The sequence below is a fragment of the Anoplopoma fimbria genome, chromosome 1 (genome assembly GCF_027596085.1).
Source record: "Anoplopoma fimbria isolate UVic2021 breed Golden Eagle Sablefish chromosome 1, Afim_UVic_2022, whole genome shotgun sequence".
NCBI lineage: Eukaryota > Metazoa > Chordata > Actinopteri > Perciformes > Anoplopomatidae > Anoplopoma > Anoplopoma fimbria.
This window is the reverse complement of record NC_072449.1, coordinates 18,170,621-18,191,931: the sequence shown is the minus strand read 5'-3', so window position 1 is coordinate 18,191,931 and position 21,311 is coordinate 18,170,621. Positions and strand designations below refer to the sequence as shown.

Sequence of the window (21,311 nt, the reverse complement as noted above, 5' to 3'; positions counted from 1 at the left end):
AAGAAGAAGTTGGTTATTCCTCAGTTTTGACCTGTAAATGGACAGGTTGTAATCACCACACAAATAATATGCAAAACATATAAAATGAGAAACACCTTTATCATAGCCATAATCCATTTGCTGTTTTGAATCAGAAGATATATTACATGAGTTTATGCACTTTTGGCAGGGGACAGAGCTTTTAAAAGACAGGGTTGCAGAGTCTAGAGTCTACTCCAAAATAAACTGCAAATGAATTGAGGCAATCTTGTCAAACAAATCTGTTACATCAAATTATATGGATGAGAGCAGTAAATCAAGTTGTATTCCAATGATTCATCTCCCATTCTGCACAGTTAAGTGGATTAGTGTAAGTAAGGACAGACTCATAAAATGAAGGAGCCCCTTTTGTCTACTTTCTAATGGTGAATGTTGTGGATTAAAGCAAGCTGTTCTATAAATCAGTGAAGCAAATCAAGTGGACTGATTCTTTCATGTCCTTCTTATCTATTGTGAATCTTTTGATCCGTTCTCCACAAACACCTTTTACATAGAAATATAACTATAAATGCACAATGCAAGGCTGTAATATTTATTGTGTGAAAAAAAAACTTATCAAGAACTTTAGTTAGCGTTATTTCTGTCGGTAGCATAAAAGTATGACCTGTATCTGTTTGCTCCGCCAATGGCACAGGAATAAAAAACGTCTCTGCACATTATTAAAACCTTGACTCCAACATAATGCTTCTCCTGATGGGAGACTTATGTTTGTAAAGAGCCTTGATGACATCAATAAAGGTGATTGTGGGAGCAGAGGAAGCGAGGGTGTTTGGCGGCAGCATATGGCCTCTTGGTAATTAATACCCACCTCATTATTTCTAGCAGACAACGGATGGATTGTTAGAGTGGAGGTGACAATAACTTGAGACTGAAGGGGTGTTGGGAGACGGAGAGGTGTTTCTCTTGCTTCTCCCTCATTCTCTCTGTTAAGTCTCAATCTCTATCTCACAGTGGTCTCAATCTCTCACCTCAATCAAGTGTTCAGGCTGCCATTAGTGGTCATTCAGTCACCATGGCAACCCTGGGCCACAGCGGGAGCCCACAGTGGGATGTCTTTCTTTCTCTCTTTCTCTGTTCCCCTTCTCCCTCCGTCTGTCTCTTCAGACTGAATATGGAGTTGCTCTCTTTTTCACTCTCTGTTCTCGGCCTCAGAAAAGGCTATTTCACTTTGTTTCCTCACACCTCCCTCCTCGGATGGCCTTGTACACCCTTCGATCCCTCACTCTTTTGTCTCCTTTACGTTTCACGCTGTCTGTCTCCCTCCTTTTTGTCATGGCACGATCTGTCGGCGGGTGGTGGAAAGTTGGCAGTCCCGCCTCTCGTGTGGAGTGTGTAGTTGCCAAACATATCAAAGCTGTGCGCCGGCATATATGACATTCTAAAATGATGATAAGAGTGCCCATCTTGTCTAAAGGGAGAGAATCGTCTTTTGTCAAGCAAGACACCCCCCATTATTTGTCTGTTTACATCTTACATCAAACCCTCGTCAGACAATGGTCTCACTCTCTGAGGTTTCAGCCTGCAGAGGGGTTTAGGTCAGCAGTGTTAGCATTCTGAATGTAATCTCATTCAGTCAGCCCTCCACTGTTGTGCACAGCTATACAGAATCAGAGTGGGATAGATAGTGGAACCAGTTTATAGGGGCAGAGAGTGGGGAAAATCAGAGAGTGGGGAAAAAAAGACAGGCAAGCTTATTTCGAGTGCAGTAGAAGGAAACCAAGTGGATATTTTGTTATTGGCTTTTTGTTTTAGATACATTATGTCTTTTAAATGAGATGTGGGCAGCAACCTAACGGTTTTAGTTCATAATGTCAGTTTCTGTTTGGTATTAAAGGTGCAGTGTGTAAAATGTAGCACCATGCTCAAAAAAATAGGGCGCTGTATTTCACAACTGGGTCCATACAATCTGAATTTACAGTTATCCGTTAGGAAATAGTAAAAAAAAAAAAAAAAAGGAGACTACTAACTGATACAGGGCAAGAATATGCAACATTAAACCTAACTGCCATAACTCAGAGACGCTCAGAATAACATTGCTTCCCGTGTGGCACCGGCCTATAGTTTACGCCATCCATGTGTTTGTGACACTGACTTGGGGCTTTATGATCCATGTAAGCTTTGACAGTTTGTTCTTCGGACTAAATCCAAAGTGGCAAAGACGAAAAAAAGAAGAAAAAGAAACGCAGCAACTCTTATTGAGCTTGCACAAACCCCAATGCCGGAAGTTACAGCGGGCTGGTGGAGCGCTGGGTTTAACATATGTAACGGCAGCAACAGAAAGTTTGCTGATCTGGCGGGGAGTCAGGGCTGTCCAAGGAACAGACCCCAGGTGTTGGGGTTTGCACTGGCTGAATTTGAGCTAACTGCTTACAGAAGGTACACCTCCCTTAAACTAAAATTATTTTGAAATATTACCACATGTAGATACTGTAAAAGGGGGAAATTCTCATCCACCTTGTTCCATTAGCAAACTTTACTTACTTTGTGTATTCCTAAGGCAGATGCTAACAAATAGCTTTCCTGATGCATAATAATTAACTTACATAGACATCATGCTAGTAGTTTTAGAGTATCATAATGAAAGTTGTAGTTGGATGTTTTTTGCTTTTCTACCTCTTCCTGTTTTATTATTCATGCTTCTCCAACAACTGAGTGACATACACTCCTAATGGCACACAAACACCCACACAAAACTTTTTGCAGATATGACAGCTAATATCTGTTATTAAACTCCTTCTGATGCTACACAACCAAAGAATAATATTAGGGTGGAAGTTATTTATGATGGAAATATGTAAATGTCAGTGCAGCCAGGTGTGAACAAGGTACTTTTGGAGTAGCATCTCAAAAGGGATGTTTGGGTTAATTCATGCTCAGGAAGAATATTACTCAGGGTTGAATGATTATTTTTGTAAAAAATGCATGGTTTGATGTATACTTTACATCTACTTGACATTTATGGTTTTTTAATTATAATGTGCATCACAGGGGGATTAAACAGAAGCCTATAGCCTAGCTCGATGATTTTCTTTTTTGCTAATGACTTTAATGAAAGGAAACTATGAAAAGTTCACCCTGTCCTTCACAACTGCTCCTCACAGTGACTTTGATTTAATCAAATTGTAAGACAGTATCGGGCAGCATACTAATGCATCTCAGAAATTAATTGCTCCATTGAGAGCCATCGTCAGATAAGAGTGTGTCTTATCAAGATGTGGATTTGATCTGTCTGCTGCAGTGTGGAGCTCGAGTTACACTGAATCACTGACCTCTCAACTTCTCTCCCCGACCCTTATTCTTGACTCGCTTTGCTTTCTGTTTTGTTCTCCCTCTCTCTCCTCTGTTTCACATTTTTTACGCCTCCTTCCTATTACGTTTTTATTTATCTTTCCCCTCCTGTCCCTCTTGTCTTTTGTTCTGCAGGCATTAGAGCTGGGGATGCTGTCAGTCTACTACACCTACATCTTCACCTCTCTGGTAAGGAAACGGGCAATTGGGTGGGTATTTAGAGGCAATATAGATTTCACACCTGCAGGAGCACATCAGTAGTCTAATGCTGTGCTCCTGTAGTGTATTAAAGTAGTACACTTTAATTGGTGCTCTTCACTTGGATGAATGAATGAATGGATAGAGTTAAGCAGATAGGTGCTATGACAGAGGAATTATAGCTAGCTTCATTATAGCACAGCTGATTTTCTCCCTCATTGCATGTGACTGCAAATTAGACACATAATGAGTGTGGCGGCTATATGGGCTCCACTCGCTGTCCGTTTGCCCTTGTTGGTTGAAGTGCACATCTGGACCAAACACATACATAATAATGAACCCTTGCAATGTGGATTAACATGTAGGGGCCTGTTTCATACTGATGAAATCACATTGCATTTCGGCGCACATCTGTTTAAAGCTACTTGATAGCCGTGGTTAATTCAACTTAATGTAGCTTTGTAAGTGATCCTTCATACTGGATGTTGTATATGGTTTACAATGACAATGCCTTCAATAGAGGTGACTTAAGTTGGTTGAATAAATGCTACATTAATAGTATATTTAGTAAATGAATAGTGATTTACATATAATTTTGTACTTTACATGACGCAGATTGGGGACAGAACAGTTGAGTCACTGCCACTCAAAATGTGCAAGTTCATAATGGAAATTAAAGGGACTGACCCCAAATTTGAGAGTTATCGTGTTTTGTCACATAGAGGCTAAGGGACTGGTTAGATCATAAAGATAGCGGCTTGGAGGAAATTTGATGCAAAAGTGAACTTACCAGATAGCTGCTCCCTAATGGAAATTAATGAGGTTCGAAACACTTTGCTCTAATAGCGCTGTGGAGATGATTCATATTAAGCTGATTTATGACTCATTAAGAGTGGGCTGCCACATTCATGTTTTCCTCACCAGCCCTTGACATAGTCACTTCTCTTATTGCATCCCTCTTTTTTCTTTCTTTAACCTGCTTGTCTTTGCTTTCCCTTTGTAACTAAATAAGCTCCCTCATCACTCTGCTCTGGTGTCTGCTGGAGGGCACAGAATAGGACACAAATTCACTGTAGATACTAGATGATGAACCCTCGTACATCCCTCCTCCTGCTACCATCACCACCATTTTCTTAAAATCCTACCATTGCTCATTGAGGCACCATTAATAGCTTCAGCTAATGTCATTAAAATGGTCAGCAGTGCGCCCCTGGTAGCCTTGGGACGTAATGCAGAAGCTGTGAGTGAAAAAATAGATGTGCTGCTGTCTCCTTAGTTGTCGTAATACGTGATTCATCCTATTTATTGTGTTTTTAAATGGCTTTGCTGCTTGTGGATTATGCTCACCACGCACACACACATATGCATGAATACACATAATAAAAAAAAGGTAGGAGCAAGTTTCATTATTTTATCTCATAGTTCAGTCCATTGTACGCCCATTATCTAGACACACTGTGATAGTACATCCCTTAAAATTGCAATAATTATAATAACAAAACATTGGATGCTTGGGTCACTTTTTTAAACTCTCCTTCAAGTACACTTTGCCATTTCATGAGACTGTCCTGTCCAGAAAAATGACAGCATCGGCAATTTGTTCAAAGACCTTTGAATCAACTTAGAACATTCAGTGCCAAAGCAGGACGTAATGTGCTGTTCCCATAGCACTGTCACAAGTAAAGGGGTTCGTGTTACAGTCAAAATTTGTTTCCTTTAACTATGACTGTGCTCTTTCCATGACCTTCACTAGTTGACTAATCTCTACCATACCTTAACCGCAAGTGACTATTTGTTAAGGTCGCCCACTTGGTTACTGTTGCTATGCCTGTCAAGCCTTGGGTACATTATCATAAGGCGCATATGGGATTTACTCTGAGAACTTGGGCAGATTTGCCAGAGAATTTACCTGATTTACATGGAAATACAGAAACAGAAATAAAAGAGGTACGTGTCCTACATTTCTGACGCATTCAAATTTGAAAGGATGCTGATAACTCACCATCGACACGTCAAGGGGGGGAAACACTCAATGCTACAACAAATTTGTGTTGAAGTCATAGAAATGAACACCTTAGTATAAACATGTGCGCAAATTTAAAAATGAACAAGTTCCTGTTTCAGTGTCAAGTGCACATGATGCCTATAACAAGCTGGAATTAACAGGTATGTTGCTTTAGCAAAGCTATTCTTAAAAACTCAAAATAGAAATAGAAGATAAACTAGGGTAAGCACTTTTGGAGTTGAATCAGGGAGTATCATCTGAAAATACTATGGACTGACAAATCACTCTTCAAATCTATTCAATCTAACCAATGAAAGACTGCAGAGGGCCCAGATAAAAATGGCTAGCCAAAGTATTTAGAACCAAATTGCAAAAACAGATATGTTTCAATAATGATCAAGGGTCACACTTAGGCTTTTCTTAACTGCAACACAAATTAAAAAGCAAAGGGTATTTAGGGGGGAATCTGGTTACAGTATTCTCCCCGTCATGTAACACTGGGAGGACATTGACTAAATTGAAGTTTGAATAACTTAATAATTATTCTTTTGGTGACAAAATTTTTAATTACAAATAATACATTTGGTGTCTTAATCATACTGTTTGTTTTATGATAGAATAGCCATTAATAAAAAAATCAATATGGCTTTGACCCCAAAGGGTCAACAATTGGATTTAAGGAGCCTGATTCAACTGCCAATCTCACAGTCGACTTGTTGCAGTGGCTGAAAAATGTGGTTATGAAAAAAAGAGTAATTCAATTGGTGATAAATGGTGTTGCTTAATGTCTGAATTTGCTTGGTTTCTCCCAATAAAACACATATTTATATACAGTCTATTTAGGTAAACAAATCAGCCTTTTACTAATATTGTTAACAACATTTTGAAAACAACTCATTTGCTTTCAATCAATGTCCTTAGTGTGCATGAATAAATAAACAGGTAGATGAAGTTGCACTATCCATATTTGCGAGACCATTGGCGCAGCATCTTGGCAATAGCCTCAAAAAGGCAGAATAGCAAAATTATTTTTTTAGTCAGAACAACCCCATGAGAACAGAGCACTAGCAGAGTGCCATATGTTTTACATTTGTGAAGGATTCTCTCAAATCAGCAGAGGGAGGCACTTAGAAACAACTGTTTGCAGCTTGCATCTCTCTCTCATTGACTATTCCTTCGCCTCCCTGTCACTTATTCTTGCTTCTGTCTGTGGATGGCTACATTTGGGAGAAATGTTTATAAGAGCTAGAAACAAAGCAGGCTAAGAAACGGTAAGAAACGGTCGCTCTGTTTCAGTACTTTGGACAACACCACATCTACATACACACCACCTGTGCACAACAAACAGCACAGCCCATTATTCTGAAACAACAGCTTAGCGATAGCCACATGTATCTCCCCTTATAATTTGTTGTTTTTACTATTTTTCTAAAGATAAATAAAGCTTTAACAGATTGCGACAAAGAAGCAACAGCAGTGCTGTGTGGGTGTAGGTTGACAGATAGTTAGCTGGACATGCTAAGGTCTCCAGCTTAAGTTATAGCAGACGAACATGCTGTTTCATCCACTTACACTTTTGCTCCTTTGGACTTAGGGAAAGAAAAAAGGCACCTCCTCCAGTTTTATTATAATTGATTATTGTTTAACTTTGTTAAACTTAACTTCTTTTAGCAGCTGCTCTAGTGTATGCCGGAAGACATGCTGGAAAACAGATAAAATAAATGCTTAATGAGAAACCTCAGATAAGAAAAAAAAAAGCAATCTTCTTTTTTTGGAAAAGTTTTTTAAGGCTTTTTTAATGCACTGCAAAATTTAATTTAGGACTTATTTGATTACATTGAAGTTTGGGATATAGTTTAATAGAAGTAATACAATTTTTTCATTTTTATTTTACACAGATATTTTCCGATTGAGATTCAAAATCTTTTTTACAAGAGAGTCCTGGCCAAGATGGCATCAAAAAAAGTTTCACCTACAAGAACAAACAACAAATGTAGAATAAAAAAGTTCAAACGGTAAAAGAAACAGCATAGGAAATTCCATTTAAAACAAACAGCAAATTACAACCTGTGAATTAGCAGTTTTCAGCAACAGGACATGTGCATTCAGTTTCAAATAGTCCTTAATTCGGATTTTATAATATTCCATATTTAGGAATTATTAAATTAAAGGTGACTCTGTAGCTCACGCAAAGATGAGGGTGCAAAACTAACATAATTTGTGCTCATGAATGAAGGTTGCAGCTATTTTAGGAGTCAATCGAGAACGTAAATAACGACGCCGCTTGTGTAATTTGTCCTTTTAAAGAAAAATGTACCAGTGTTTCATTCTGTGGATGTATACGGAGGGCAAATCCAGCTTTCTCATACAAACTAGAAATACCATTAGTTTCACTAATAGAAACCTAACTTCCCCTGTGGTTTTTTTGTAAGACAGTCGATATGATTCTTAAATGATTCAAGCATTTGTAACTTGAGATTCATTCAATAACCTTATTAAAGTCACAATCTGATATACATCTTTAACTTCTTCTTTGACCTTGAGAATCACATTGGTTTTTGTCAAGATTTAGTCTCAATTCACATAAATTCCCCTGAACAAATACAAAGCAGAACAGTAATGACAAAGATGATACTAAGGTCACTAATCGTATGTGTGTGTGTGTGCGTGTGTGTGCACTCTTAATGGAAGTGGGTGTTCCAGTTCAGATATTTCCATTATCTCAGGGAGCAAATAACATGACCGAAGCCCACTTAAAGATTCCCCTTATCACATGCTCCCTCACCTTCTCCACTAAAAAAACATTAACATTAGGTGACCTGTGACCTGATACATTTACTTCCGCTTTACAATCCTTTTATTGAACACAGTTATTTAAACTATATAGAACAAATACCATGGGGTTAAAAAGAATTCTGCACCTATTTGAAAAGAATATTGGATTCAAATATTTTTCTCATATAACCGATGCTTGTTTGACCTTCTTAACTGTTTCTGAAACCTTTGTTGTGAACATCAACAGTGTACTTTGTACAAGTGTCTGACAGGTTTTACCTTGTCTTAAGTACACCATTCTTTTGTTAAAGTGCTAGAATTGTATTCAGACAATTCTAAAATTGTATTTATTTTATTATCTTTGGCTAGGAGAGCTGGGTAAGAGACTGAGAGAGAAAGGGATGATATGTAACACTTATATAAGATCAAAGATAATTTGTTGGTATTTGAGCTTATTTTTCCAGCATGTCACTGTATTTATATCGTATATATAAAACTGAAACCCTTCTAGTAAGATAGAAGGATTTCTGTTTTGAATTAGTACTGAATTAGTACTGACTTGGTCTCAATTATATATATAGTTTCAATTTTATATATATATATATATATATATATAACATAATGGTTAACATTAATTAAGACAGCCCTATGTTAATCAGCCTCTGTATCAAAACAGTGTGGTCAACCATGTAAAAAGCCCTAATTGGTCAAGGAATAGTGCAGCTGAGTATTTTCTTTCAGTCAATCGGATTTATGAGGTCATTAAAGACCTTAATTTGTAGCCGTGGCAGTACTGAGAGAGACAGATGACCTTTCATACACCTCAACGTGGGTGGAAGAAAAGTGTTTCAATCAGGATTCATTTCAAAAACAGTGATATAATGTGCGTTTCTCACAAATGTCCTTAAAGGAACACCTCACCCTCAACATGCCATTTATATATCAATTACATAACCCATGTTTCCTTCAATTCTTAAAGAAAATACTGTTCTTATGGATGCCTCCACGGCCAACGAAGAATCAAGTCTTGATAATTGTATTAAACAGGGGGTGCATTCAACACCAAAACTATATTAAAACAATAATTTACAAACTCGCGCAGCATAATTAAAGTCCTATTTATAACCAGTCCTATGCTCACTACTTCCCAAACACGTGCATCTTCACTATAGCTTACTATTTCACACTTACACCCTTACACACTTCAGACTCATCTGAACTTTAATGGATAAAGTGTTTCGCCTGCACAAAAGTGAGACTGATTACGCTGCAAAAGTGAGACTGATCTGTATAAATGATGCTTGGATTAAACCACACCAGTTTGTGAGAGCTTGTAAATGGATGTTTTGATATAGTTTTTCTGTTGTTGAACACAGCCTGCATTTATACGTTTTTTTATTCTTTGTTCACCGCGCATCAAACCATTTATTCAAACCAGTTGTAATCAGCTAGAGGTAGGTGACTGTATACAGTCACTAACCCAGAAACTTTTTTTTTCTGGTAAAATATCTTACATCTTGAATCTATTTATTAGTTTGTACTTTTCCCTAAATTAACAATTAACTGCAAACCCTCTGGTTAACTCTCACTTGCTCCATCATGTAATTATAACCACTATTAAACTAAAGACTCTTGACACCAATTTAGATGGCTTCAATGTTCCTTTGATCAGAATACGCAGTGAATGTTACCACCCAATACACGTCAGTGACTTTCATCTGAAACTCCAACTGAAGCTTTATACTACCTGTATGAGTTTAATTATGTGTCATCAGAAGGTCAAATCTCCTACCCACAAAGACATACATAAATTAGCACAAGTAACAGTTTTTCCACCTTCCCGTAATATTTCAGACAAATATCTTATAGCAATCATAAGAACGTCTTTGCACTATCAACAACAACAGCAACAAATTCCCAGTGACAGCAGATTGTATAGTGAAGACTTGCACCTCTGAGCTTTATTTGCTCTGCTTCGTTTTCTTTTTTCCCAAAGTCTATATACAGTGTATTGTATAACAATGTATAAAATTATGAAAACTCCTTAATGTTCTTTAAAATTACATTGAGTTTGACACTAAACTGTTTTAGCAAAAGCATACCTTTAGTAAGTTCCTCAGAGGAAACCAAGCAATTACTATCCTGAAAAGCTGGTTCCTACCTGTAATAATCTTTAATTCTCCACTGCAATGGGAAGCTGTCTTCATGCAGAAAGTCTGTGAAGCTTAAGGAATGTGTTTATTTCTGTTTAGCAATATTAGAATTCATTTTGAGTTGTGGTTATGTCCACCCGTGGCATGTATGTGAAATTTCTACTCTACTTCTAACTCTTTTTTATGTCTTGACTAGCTCCAAGGAAGGTATCTGACTCTATCTAACATTACCATTCTGCTGATTGGTGCCGGGCAGGTTGCATATAGTTCAATCAGGGGATTTGCTGCTTCTGGAAACTATGATGAAAATGTTGGGACTGAACCAAACAGTAAAGTTTAACCACAGAACGGAAACAAAGAGTTGAAAGGTGCTATACAGCTTTGTAGCTTTGAGGGCATCTGCAGAGTTGAGTTTAGTCAGTTAGAATGACCCCTTTCACATTACACAGTCATTATGTTGTCATCTGATCCATTGTCTATTAAAAATGTTGATTAGTGCAGCTTTAAAGAGACATAGTCATGTGGAAACTCCTGATGTTGCTGTACCCTGAAATGGCAAAGACATTATCTTCTTTTCTGTAGAATGTGCCCCAGATAAAGGCAGAGCCATCAGTGTGATAATCATAATTGACAATTTGAAAAAAACAGACAAATCATCTCGACTTCTTATCTAGCATGGCAGTCCTGTGGATGAACAGACATGCACCAGAAGCCTTTGATTGAGTAATATTTCTGTAAATTGCATATTGATTTTTCTAATGATATAAAGTACTAATTAATGGCGCCCCCGCTGTTACTGTATACTGGGGGAAGGGTATACCAGGATAAAACTGTTAGGCCTCAGTCTGAGCCTCACTCTGTAATGAAATCCATTTCTAGTGGCACACTGATTATTCTCTATCTGGAATGTTCATGCAGTGTTTTTGGCCATAAGTAATTTTATGCTTATATCATTTGCCACGTAAATTCAGGCTGAGCTCTAAAGCCTCCTGCAGCCTCTTAATTACGATGTTCTCAGTGAGTGTGGTTTGGGAGGAGAGGAGGAGGAGGAGGAGAGAGGGAGCATTACCAAATGTCATGCCTACAGACTTGTTATGAACCTGGGATGTAATAGCAAAATTGGATAAATGATTTGCTGAATTTCCTGTTCATGAAATTCAACACAATAGACCTACAGCTTGGACATGAAAACTGTAATTGCAGCTCCTCCGATAGAGTCTGTCTGGATACTTTACTGTACTGCACATTCATGGATTGTATCCAAGTGATCTCTCTTGTGTAGGCTCCCAACCTGTCACTTATATCATTTCCAGTGGCCACCTAGTTTCACTCGTTTCAATATGACCATGACACCATATATCTTTGTCCAGCATGCTGGGGTTGACATTAGCTTACTTTGAAACCATTTAATAGCTGCATACATCAAAACAATATGGCAGCATTTCTACAGTGCTGGAAACAAATTACCAATTTTATTCCATTATTCATAGGATTATGTCTGACCTGCAACAGTAACAGCTTATTTGTGAGGCAGAGACCTTATGCCCAGGATACTTCTGAAGCTGGTGGAGGCCAAAAACACAATGAATATTGCATACACTAGCATATGTTTGGAATCAGTCTATGTTTTCCAGTAGGCTATTCATTCAAATTAAGATGAATTTAGTGGAAGAACATAACAGCTGAGAGCTCAAAAGGCAAAGGAAGTTTTGAAGAATAACGAAGCCTTCAAAGTCAAAAAAATACTTATGAATGCTTTAATTGAAAAGCATTGCAGATTTCTTAGGAAGTCGGCAGTGGGGTGGAGGAGTGGGTGGCTGAAATACTGAGAAAAATTCCAGAGGGAGAAGGAGCAGATAATGGAGATGAGACTCAATCTTAACTCTGCTCATCTCAGTAAAGCCCTGATTTTTGCACATCGATCACCTTAGTATTACTCATCAAGCTTTCAGACTAAATGTTCACGCTGTGTTATAAGGACCACAATAGGAAAATATTACGCTATACAGGAAATGTCTGGATAGCTTAATGATCATGTGTGGCTTCTAACGGTCATGTTGAGATTTGCTTCTTGTTATTTGCTATAATTCAATATCATATTTTGTTTTATTTTTGAGGTAGTGCCAGAGAGATGAAACAAACTTGAATGATTTAATCTATGCTGACGGGCAAAGGTGATTTAGTCTTTCTGGCATAGCTCATTAGTTGATGAATTGATAGTGACAGGACCTCGCTGTGGTCTTTGTACCAGAAAGATGGAGATGATGTTGTCTCATTCAGATTTCATTTTGAATAAGCATTTTGTTTCTTTTTTCTGCTACTTCATAGTTGGAGGATGTTTTAGTAATCCTTTGTAGCTGTTTTTGTCCACAATGGCCAGCAGTGTGAATGCCTTAAAGGGCTGTTTAAAATGCTTTTGAATTACTTGGTTTATTGTGTCAGTGAGCCTCCATCCATCCATCCATTTCCTTCCGCTTATCCGGGGCCGGGTCGCGGGGGCAGCAAGCTAAGGAGGGTCCTCCAGACGTCCTTCTCCCCAGCAACACTTTCCAGCTCCTCCTGGGGAACCCCGAGGCGTTCCCAGGCCAGACGAGATATATAATCTCTCCAGCGTGTTCTGGGTCTACCCCGGGGCCTCTTACCAGTTGGACGTGCCTGGAAAACCTCTAAAGGGAGGCGTCCAGGAGGCATCCTGATCAGATGCCCGAGCCACCTCAGCTGGCCCCTTTCGACGCGAAGGAGCTCTACTCCGAGCTCCCTCCGGATGTCTGAGCTCCTCACCCTATCTCTAAGGCTGAGCCCAGCCACCCTACGAAGGAAGCTCATTTCGGCCGCTTGTATTCGCGATCTCATTCTTTCGGTCACTACCCAAAGCTCATGACCATAGGTGAGGGTTGGAACGTAGATGGACTGGTAAATCGAGAGCTTTGCCTTACGGCTCAGCTCCTTCTTCACCAAAACGGTCCGGTACAACGCCAGCATCACTGCTGACGCTGCACCGAACCGCCTGTCCATCTCCCGCTCCATTTTACCCTCACTCGTGAATAAGATCCCGAGATACTTGAACTCCCTTGCTTGGGGCAGTGACTCACTCCCAACCCAGAGGGTGCAATCCACCGTTTTCCGGAAGAAAACCATGGCCTCAGACTTGGAGGTACTGACTCTCATCCCGACCGCTTCACACTCGGCTGTGAACCGCCCCAGTGCGTGCTGAAGGTCACGTTCTGAAGAAGCCAACAGAACCACATCATCTGCAAAAAGCAGGGATGCGATTCTGAGGTCCCCAGTCGGCGCCCTTTCCAGAACACCACCCAAGGACTACAAGAAGGCTGCGTACTCCGAACTGCCGCTTGGTGCATAGGCACAAACGACAGTCAGAGACTTTCCCCCTGCGATTCCCAGTCGCAGAGAGGCGACCCTCTCGTTCTCCGGGGAGAACTCCAGAACAGCGGCGCTCAGCCGGGGGCTTGTGAGTATCCCCACACCCGCCCGGCGCCTCTCACCCTGGGCAACTCCGGAAAAGGAAAAAGTCCAGCCCCTCTCCAGGAGTTTGGTTCCAGAACCGGTGCTATGCGTGGAGGTGAGCCCAACTATATCTAGTTGGTAGCGTTCCACCTCCCGCACCAGCTCCGGTTCCTTCCCCGCCAGAGAGGTGACATTCCACGTCCCTAGAGCTAGTCTGTGATGCCGGGGGTCAGCACGCCCAGGTTCCCGCCCCAGCCTGCCACCCAGCTCACATTGCACCCGACCCCAATGCCTATCCCTGCGGGTGGTGGGCCCACAGGGTGGCAGCACGATGTAGCTTTTTCGGGCTGGGCCCGGCCGGCAGACGCTCGCCGGCGAGCTCCCCTACCGGGTCTGGCTCCAGGAGGGTGCCCCGGTTTCCCTATTCCGGGCAAGGTGCCACAACCTTGCATTGTCCGATTCCTCTTTATATTTATTTTCCCCATTTTGTTTTGGAAGTAATGTAAGTGTTAGTGTTGTCCTATAAATTATTTGTGCTGTCCTTAACCCAGTCAACAATGTTGCCAATTCTGCAAGCAATTTAATTGGATCAGCAGGGTGTTGTGCATTGTGATGGGTGTGAAAGCTGTTAAGCATACAGTATGCACAGGCATAAACAGCTCAAATTAAAGCCAAACACAACAGAAAAAATGCATTTACCATCTGTCTCTCAGTGGGTAGAGCGGGTAGAGCTATAGGCATGTCAAAGCGTCTTGGAGACAGAGACTGATCCCCAAGACGTGCCCCTCTTTACAGCAGCCCACTGCTTCTAAAAATGCTAAGGATGGGTTAAAGGCAGTGGTCAAATTTCATGTGTGTACCTGTAAGTTTACGATGACCTTAATAAAGTTAAGTTGAAGAAGAACATTAGAAGTGTCACCTGTAGATGCATCTTCGTTAACATATTGCAAAGTTAATTGATGTCTTAGGGTCCAAATATTCTTAATGATCTCATTAAAGTATTACGACTTAATAGCAGACCTCACCTTCTTGTGTGACATAACACCAAAGAGAAACTGCATAAAGGCTATAAACTTGTTTCCCTTGCTAATCCTGATTGGACATGAGCTCAGCTATCAGCTCAACTATCAGCTTAGCTTGATCGTGTATTGAACTTTCTGTCTGGATCACTAATGTCTTTCTGATAGATTCTAAATGTGAGTACAAAAGCACATCTGGATTTCAAAACACATGAACACACACACTTGAATTTAGATTTTCTTTTAAAGATGGAAAATAATTCACAAAGTAAAGAAAAATTAGAAGTGCAGTGTGTAGGATTTGGTGTCATCTAGCGCTGAGGTTGCAGTTGAAAGCTCTTCCGTGTGCCAAGCATGTAAATAATATTTCACTAGTTGTGAAAACCCAAATCGCCCAATCTACACAAAGGGTAAATCTCTTAATTACATCCACGTTTCCCTAATATTCGTGGAAATAGGAAAAGAGGGAAAGTGTTTTAAGAGAAATGAGACGTCCCTTCCTTTGAAGCATAATCAAATAACCCTAAATGTGATTATGTTGTTGTTTGAATACAGGAAAGTATTGATTAGGCTAAATGTTTTGGGGAAAATAGACATTATACGTAAATCATCAGGCCCTACACTCAAGAATGATCATCTTGTCGTGACTGAATCGAATTTACGATAAATGATGAAAACAGTGTTTTTCGCTGAAAGACAGACTGCCTCTTGTGCTCTCTCTGACTCTAACTGTATCCATAATAAAAAGTTATTGGGGGAAATATATCATGCAAAGACAAATATTTGTAATAAATGAAGAAGGTAGTTTTGGGTTTTGTTGTTAAGACCTACAATTAGTATATATTTGAACCGGATGGTGAATCAAAAAAACAAATAAAATATAAATTTTATTTTAATCTGTGATCCGTCTCCACTCTGATATGAAACTTCTGTGCAGTTGAGAAATATCAGCTGAGTCGATCGGCTGCAGCGTCCAATCAAATAACTGATAAACAATGAGGGGTTGTGTCTGTTGAAATAAACTTCCGAGAAAGGCTGCTCTCGTGTATCCTCGCTCATGGCTCCTAAGAGATCCCTTCTCGCTCCTCCATCCTCGCTCTTTAGAGCTTCCAGTTGAAGCGAAGATGGAGGAGCGAGGAAATAACAAATAAGAAACTTGGGATGAACCCCCAGTTGTTGTAAGACTATCGTAGGTTATTTGGAGAATAGTGGAGCCAGTTTGTGTGTAGTGGGAACAGAGTGGTTAAGCAAGAGAGAGAGAGCAATGGTAATTGTGTGTTAGCTAATGAGTTGGCAGCGGGCAGAAGAGTTAGTCTTTACTGTGAAGATTTTAAGCACAGTGTCTCTAAAACCAACAGAGGTATCTTGATACCCACTGTGTGTCCCCCTGTGTTTTCCGACCACGATCTGGAAGTCGAAGCAGGTTGGTTTGTCCGCAACGTAAAGAGGACCCTTCCGTTTGTAGATATAATCAGTTTATACACAACCTTTATATTTTCAGATGCTACAAACATATTATCAACTTTATTAAATTTAATTATAGTCCTGTTCTGCCTGTAGATCCCCCACCATGTTACACACAGTTACTTTCATTAGAAATGAACAAACTCATTAGTGTAAAGTAGCGCTTCCGCACACACTGGAGCATCTGCGTCCTTGCAAGCCACAAAGATGCTGGCATTTTAGTAGCATAATAGTGAGAAGTTCCCACTTAATAGAAGCACTCTTAACAAAGCATGCGTGTAGGTTTTTGATAGATTTCACATTAAGTGGTGTGGAAAGCCAAATCATTTTTTAGCTTGTGGTGACTGTGTTGGCAAGTTTCCAGCTCATTATACAGTACATGGCAGGTTCAAGATGGATTAGAAAGGAGAAAAAAGGGCTGCGATAGAAAGAGGAAGGATGTGGACATGAAGTAGGTAAGCAGCAAAGAGATGAGGAAAGGAAAAGGAGGAAATGAAATGTAGAGAGTAAAGGCATGACAGTGGAAGCCAGGTAGACTTGGGATTGTGAGATGATGTCGGGAAGAAAGTTGTCAAGCATAGAAAGGAAGTCAAGTATGAAACCAGCAAGTAATTTCAACTTTTCCAAAAAAGAAGACCCTACAGTGAGCTGCGACTCAAGCCCTGGGATTTGGAAGATAATAGGCTGTAATACAATTGTCAACACTGACTCATCCAGACATGGGGCTCAGAGGCAGAGCTTGTGGTAATAGGGCTGACACAGAGTAATCAATATGCCAGAACTCCTCACACATACAAAGGTCTGAGTCTGAGAGGTGGAACACTACACTAAATTGTTTACCTTCATTTACACAAACATCCAGCCGCCATCTGGCTAATCTTTCAAGATAAAAAAGACCGGAGAACTTCAAGTCTTATCATTTTATGGTAAACAAACCTTCTCAGAGTATGTTTTGATATCACTGGAAAGTTATGTTTGGGGTGATAAGGCAAGTAAGCCTGACTCACATATTAAACATGCCGGGTCGTTGGTAGTCTCTCACACAGACTCCACCATCTCCACTAAGACAGCCACAAAACTGCTCAATATTCAAATGCATTTTTCTTCTTTGTAGGCTGGGTTTGGTTTCCATTAATGTCAGTGCTCATTTCAAGTTCTCTTTATGAATTCTGATCAATGTATAATTTCCTGAACATGTAGAGACCTCAAGTCTCCACCTGTTAACCCTCAAAATGAGACATAAATGATTCATGAATGCCCTTCATGAAGCCTGCATGCCAATGCATTTGTCATTGTTCTCTTTGGCAAAATGGCAAAGTCAGAGAACAACACTTAAGAGAGACATTTCCCTTTTTTGTGAGGTAGGTGACCAAATTATTCTGCATGTGCATTTTAGAATTTATTTAACACTCACATTCATTTGCTTTGAGTGGAAACAAGTGTCATTTTTTTCTGACCTGGATTATCAGACAATATATTCAATCAGTGAAAGGAGTCTGAAGCGGATGTCTGTGTGGCTGGTCCATTAACCAGCAATAATGCACCACAACTGCAAAACCTTACATAAGCTTTTTACCGTCAATCCTTTGCGAGCCCACAATAAGGAGATGGTGATTTAATAAAGCAGATTTTCTTAATAGGAAGCAATAAATAAATGATTAAGACATGAATGAGACTCAGATTATTAATGGTCTGTGCAATCTGATATGAGGCATAATGAACTGTTCAGAAGTGTCAATGGAGCGTCATACTCAGCCTTCATATCACAGGGAAAATATTCTCTCATCAGAAAGCTCTTTACACACATGGAAACTGCAACAATACCGAGTGATCACGTGAAAGAACGGATAAACATATAAAACTTCTGCTAATATGGAACATTATCTGACATTGAAATTCAAACTGCAAATGTTGTTTAAACTGTAAGAAATTCTGACTCATGCGTGGACAGTAAGCTCCTAGAAGGGTCTGATAAAGTGTACTGCTGTTTTGACAAGTTGGTTCAATAGTGAGTGATGACTTCAAGGAAATGGACCTTGTATATGAGCATTTTTACATTCAAGTCCAGTGAAGGTTACGCTGTCCATGTTTTTTAAATGGATTAACAAACTTTTCAGGTGAAGAAGAGGGTCAGCAGCAGAGCACTGCCCCTGGGGCAAAAATGAATGCTTCAGCCAGCAAAGCATACACAGTTTATCCACCTTATCCCTTATCAAAACCCTAGACTGGACTGGCATTAAACTCTTGTGTCAAGTATAAATCCCAATTTGAGAGAATAACAGAGCCAAAGTTTCCTTCAACCTGTTGTAGCTTAACTTGGTCTTGAAAATACTTTGAAATGACTGAATCAAAAACTCAATTTAAAACCTCAAAATAAGTCGTCCTTCTATCTGGGAATAACTGTCTTTATAGCAACGAGTATTCAGACTGCTCTCGACAGCATCAACACAATGAATGTAATTCTTAATGATGTAAGTTGGCATCTTTGCATTACAAATGAGAAGCAAGCAGACATTATTTGGTGAAACACACTTGTTGTGACATAATAAAGACATAGTTTATATTCTGGCTGGATGCAGCTCTCTGTTGTCACCATCCACGTAGCCTATTACCTTTTCTATTACTCAGTTGATTGATTCTCAAACTCTGTGTCTAAACAGGGAAATATGAACTTTACATAAGCCGTGGAGGGGAATTAATTAAATCCCAATCATTTTCACAGTCACAGTGACTGCCCTCTAAAGCAGTTTGACTGACAACTTCTATTTTTTGTTTTTTTATGCATAGTGAAGATGAAGGACAAGGTTGATTTGAAGTGGGTTTTTTTCGTTGTTGTTTTTTAAGGGATGTTCCCTCCATTCATTCAGATTCACAGATATGGGACAAGAAACTTTAACAGAACAATAAACTTGTGAAATTGAATTCTGTATCACCTCGACAATATTGTTATCAAGACCAGACACACCCAGAGAGAAATTTGGCAGTAAGGAAATAGGTAGCAGTAAAGAAGAGGATAAATTAAAGGACAAGGGCAAACAGCAACTACCATTTATTCTTTGCTCGAACAGAATGACAGAGGGCAAAGCAACCTCCTCAAAATAAGTGAAAGAAGAAAACTTATTTGGAATAAGAGGCAGAGAAAAAAAAGAGAGTTATGTTTGTGCAGGCATACATGTCATCTGCACATTCAATTATAAAGCATTTTATTATTTGACAGTTTTGGGGGGGAATAATTAGAAGCATGGAGCATGTCGAGCCAGGAACCCCAACTGGCCAAGAACAAATGGCAGAGAGCACAGTAGTGTTTGAGAAAGAATAGGGATTAACTAGAATAACAGCATCAGCCATGCTTCAGAAGTAAAACCTAACTCCCCTCATCACCCTTTAATACAAACCTGCCAATCAGCTCTAACTAATATGAAAAAGAAGGAACAAGAAAAAGGAGTTGTGTGTTTGCATGAGGATTGGTCTCGTGTTGAAATGTGAATATGGTGTGCAGCCTGTTTCTGTATCCTGGTCTCTGGTTTATGACACCAGAAGACAATAAATACACAGCTTATATCCGGGAAGCAGGCAGACAGGCAGATAAGCAGATAAGCAGACCACGATGTTTCAACTGTATGTATGTGTGAGTGGGAGGGACAATGTGGATGTTTTATGGGTGAGCATGTTTATTCATTTAAGTTTTATCATTCATATTTGTGTGTGTGTGTGTGTGTGTGTGTGTGTGTGTGTGTGTGTGTGTGTGTGTGTGTGTGTGTGTGTGTGTGTGTGTGTGTGTGTGTGTGTGTGTGTGTGTGTGTGTGTGTGTGTGTGTGTGTGACAGTCAGGAAGTGTTGGCAGCTCTTCAGGCAAGGATGCATGACAATGACTGCAGTGACAAGAGGGATCACGGGTGTGTGGAGGGGAAATGGAACATGAAGAACAAAACAAACAGACGGAGGGGTGGGTGGGTGAGTGTGGAGGGGGAGGGGGTGGGGTTGAACTGATGGCTCCCACTTTGCAGAGAGGGATAATATGTCAGCCGGCACTGTGTGTCAAAGCCTGTTTTTGACTGCTTTTGTGTGGATTCGGGTGTGAGTGTGCGTGATAAAGTGAGACGGAGGAAGGCTGCACGCTATCATCAAGCCTCAAAGTGACATCACAAAGTGTGCCATGTTTGAGCGCTGCTGGGCCCGATCCCGTGCTCACTTAACCTTCAAATGACATTAGGAATCCCGTCAACATATGAAGAGTCACTGCCAAACTGATGTGATTTATTCAATCCTGCCGAGTAGCTCGGATCGCTGGATTCAAATCACTTAGATGGAAGCCATGGTGCAGGACTGAGTGCTAACGTGTGGGTGCCTACGTGAGTGTGTGTGTGTTTGTTTGGATTGTTTGCGTGTATACATCCATCAGGCGAGTATATGTGTGTTTGGCTCTCCTGTGAGCGTAACATTAAGTTTGAGCTAAAGGAGCTCCACAGTGTCGGCTACTCTACAAAGAGAAGCTGCTAAAGCCCCGTGGAGCTGTTCGCTTTCAGTGCTCTTCCGTGAAGCGTGTTTTTGTTTTAATCTTTCTCTTCACTCAGACCCAAGGGCCAAGATTTCTATTAGATCTTGCAATTAAAGCCCAGGATATTAACGGCTGGTATTAAATGGACTTAATAGGTAGAGAGGAAAATAAACCAGCGGCGGGAGCTTTATCGCAAAGAATAAAAGAAACAATGTTTGATACAATCTGAGTGATGCCTGTGCGTGTCTAATTCTGATCAGCACCATCGACTAAAAGGGATTCCTTGTTTTTAGATTAAGCATAACATTACCCAGAAACAGTGCTACGGAAATCACAGAGCAGAATTAATGTAGCAAGGAACACTTAGCAGGTTGTAGGGGCAACTGTCTGAATCGTATGGCTTTCAAC

General features: G+C 40.1%; 1 protein-coding gene across 1 annotated transcript in view; it reads left to right on the top strand.

Annotated features, from left to right (window-relative positions):
* Positions 1 to 21,311, top strand: part of grik4 (glutamate receptor, ionotropic, kainate 4) — a 153,227-nt gene that overhangs the window by 68,293 nt on the left and 63,623 nt on the right. The window contains exon 6 of the mRNA XM_054620398.1: positions 3,463 to 3,516. Coding sequence (XP_054476373.1) covers positions 3,463 to 3,516 — 54 coding nt within the window. The remainder of the gene's footprint in view (positions 1 to 3,462; positions 3,517 to 21,311) is intronic.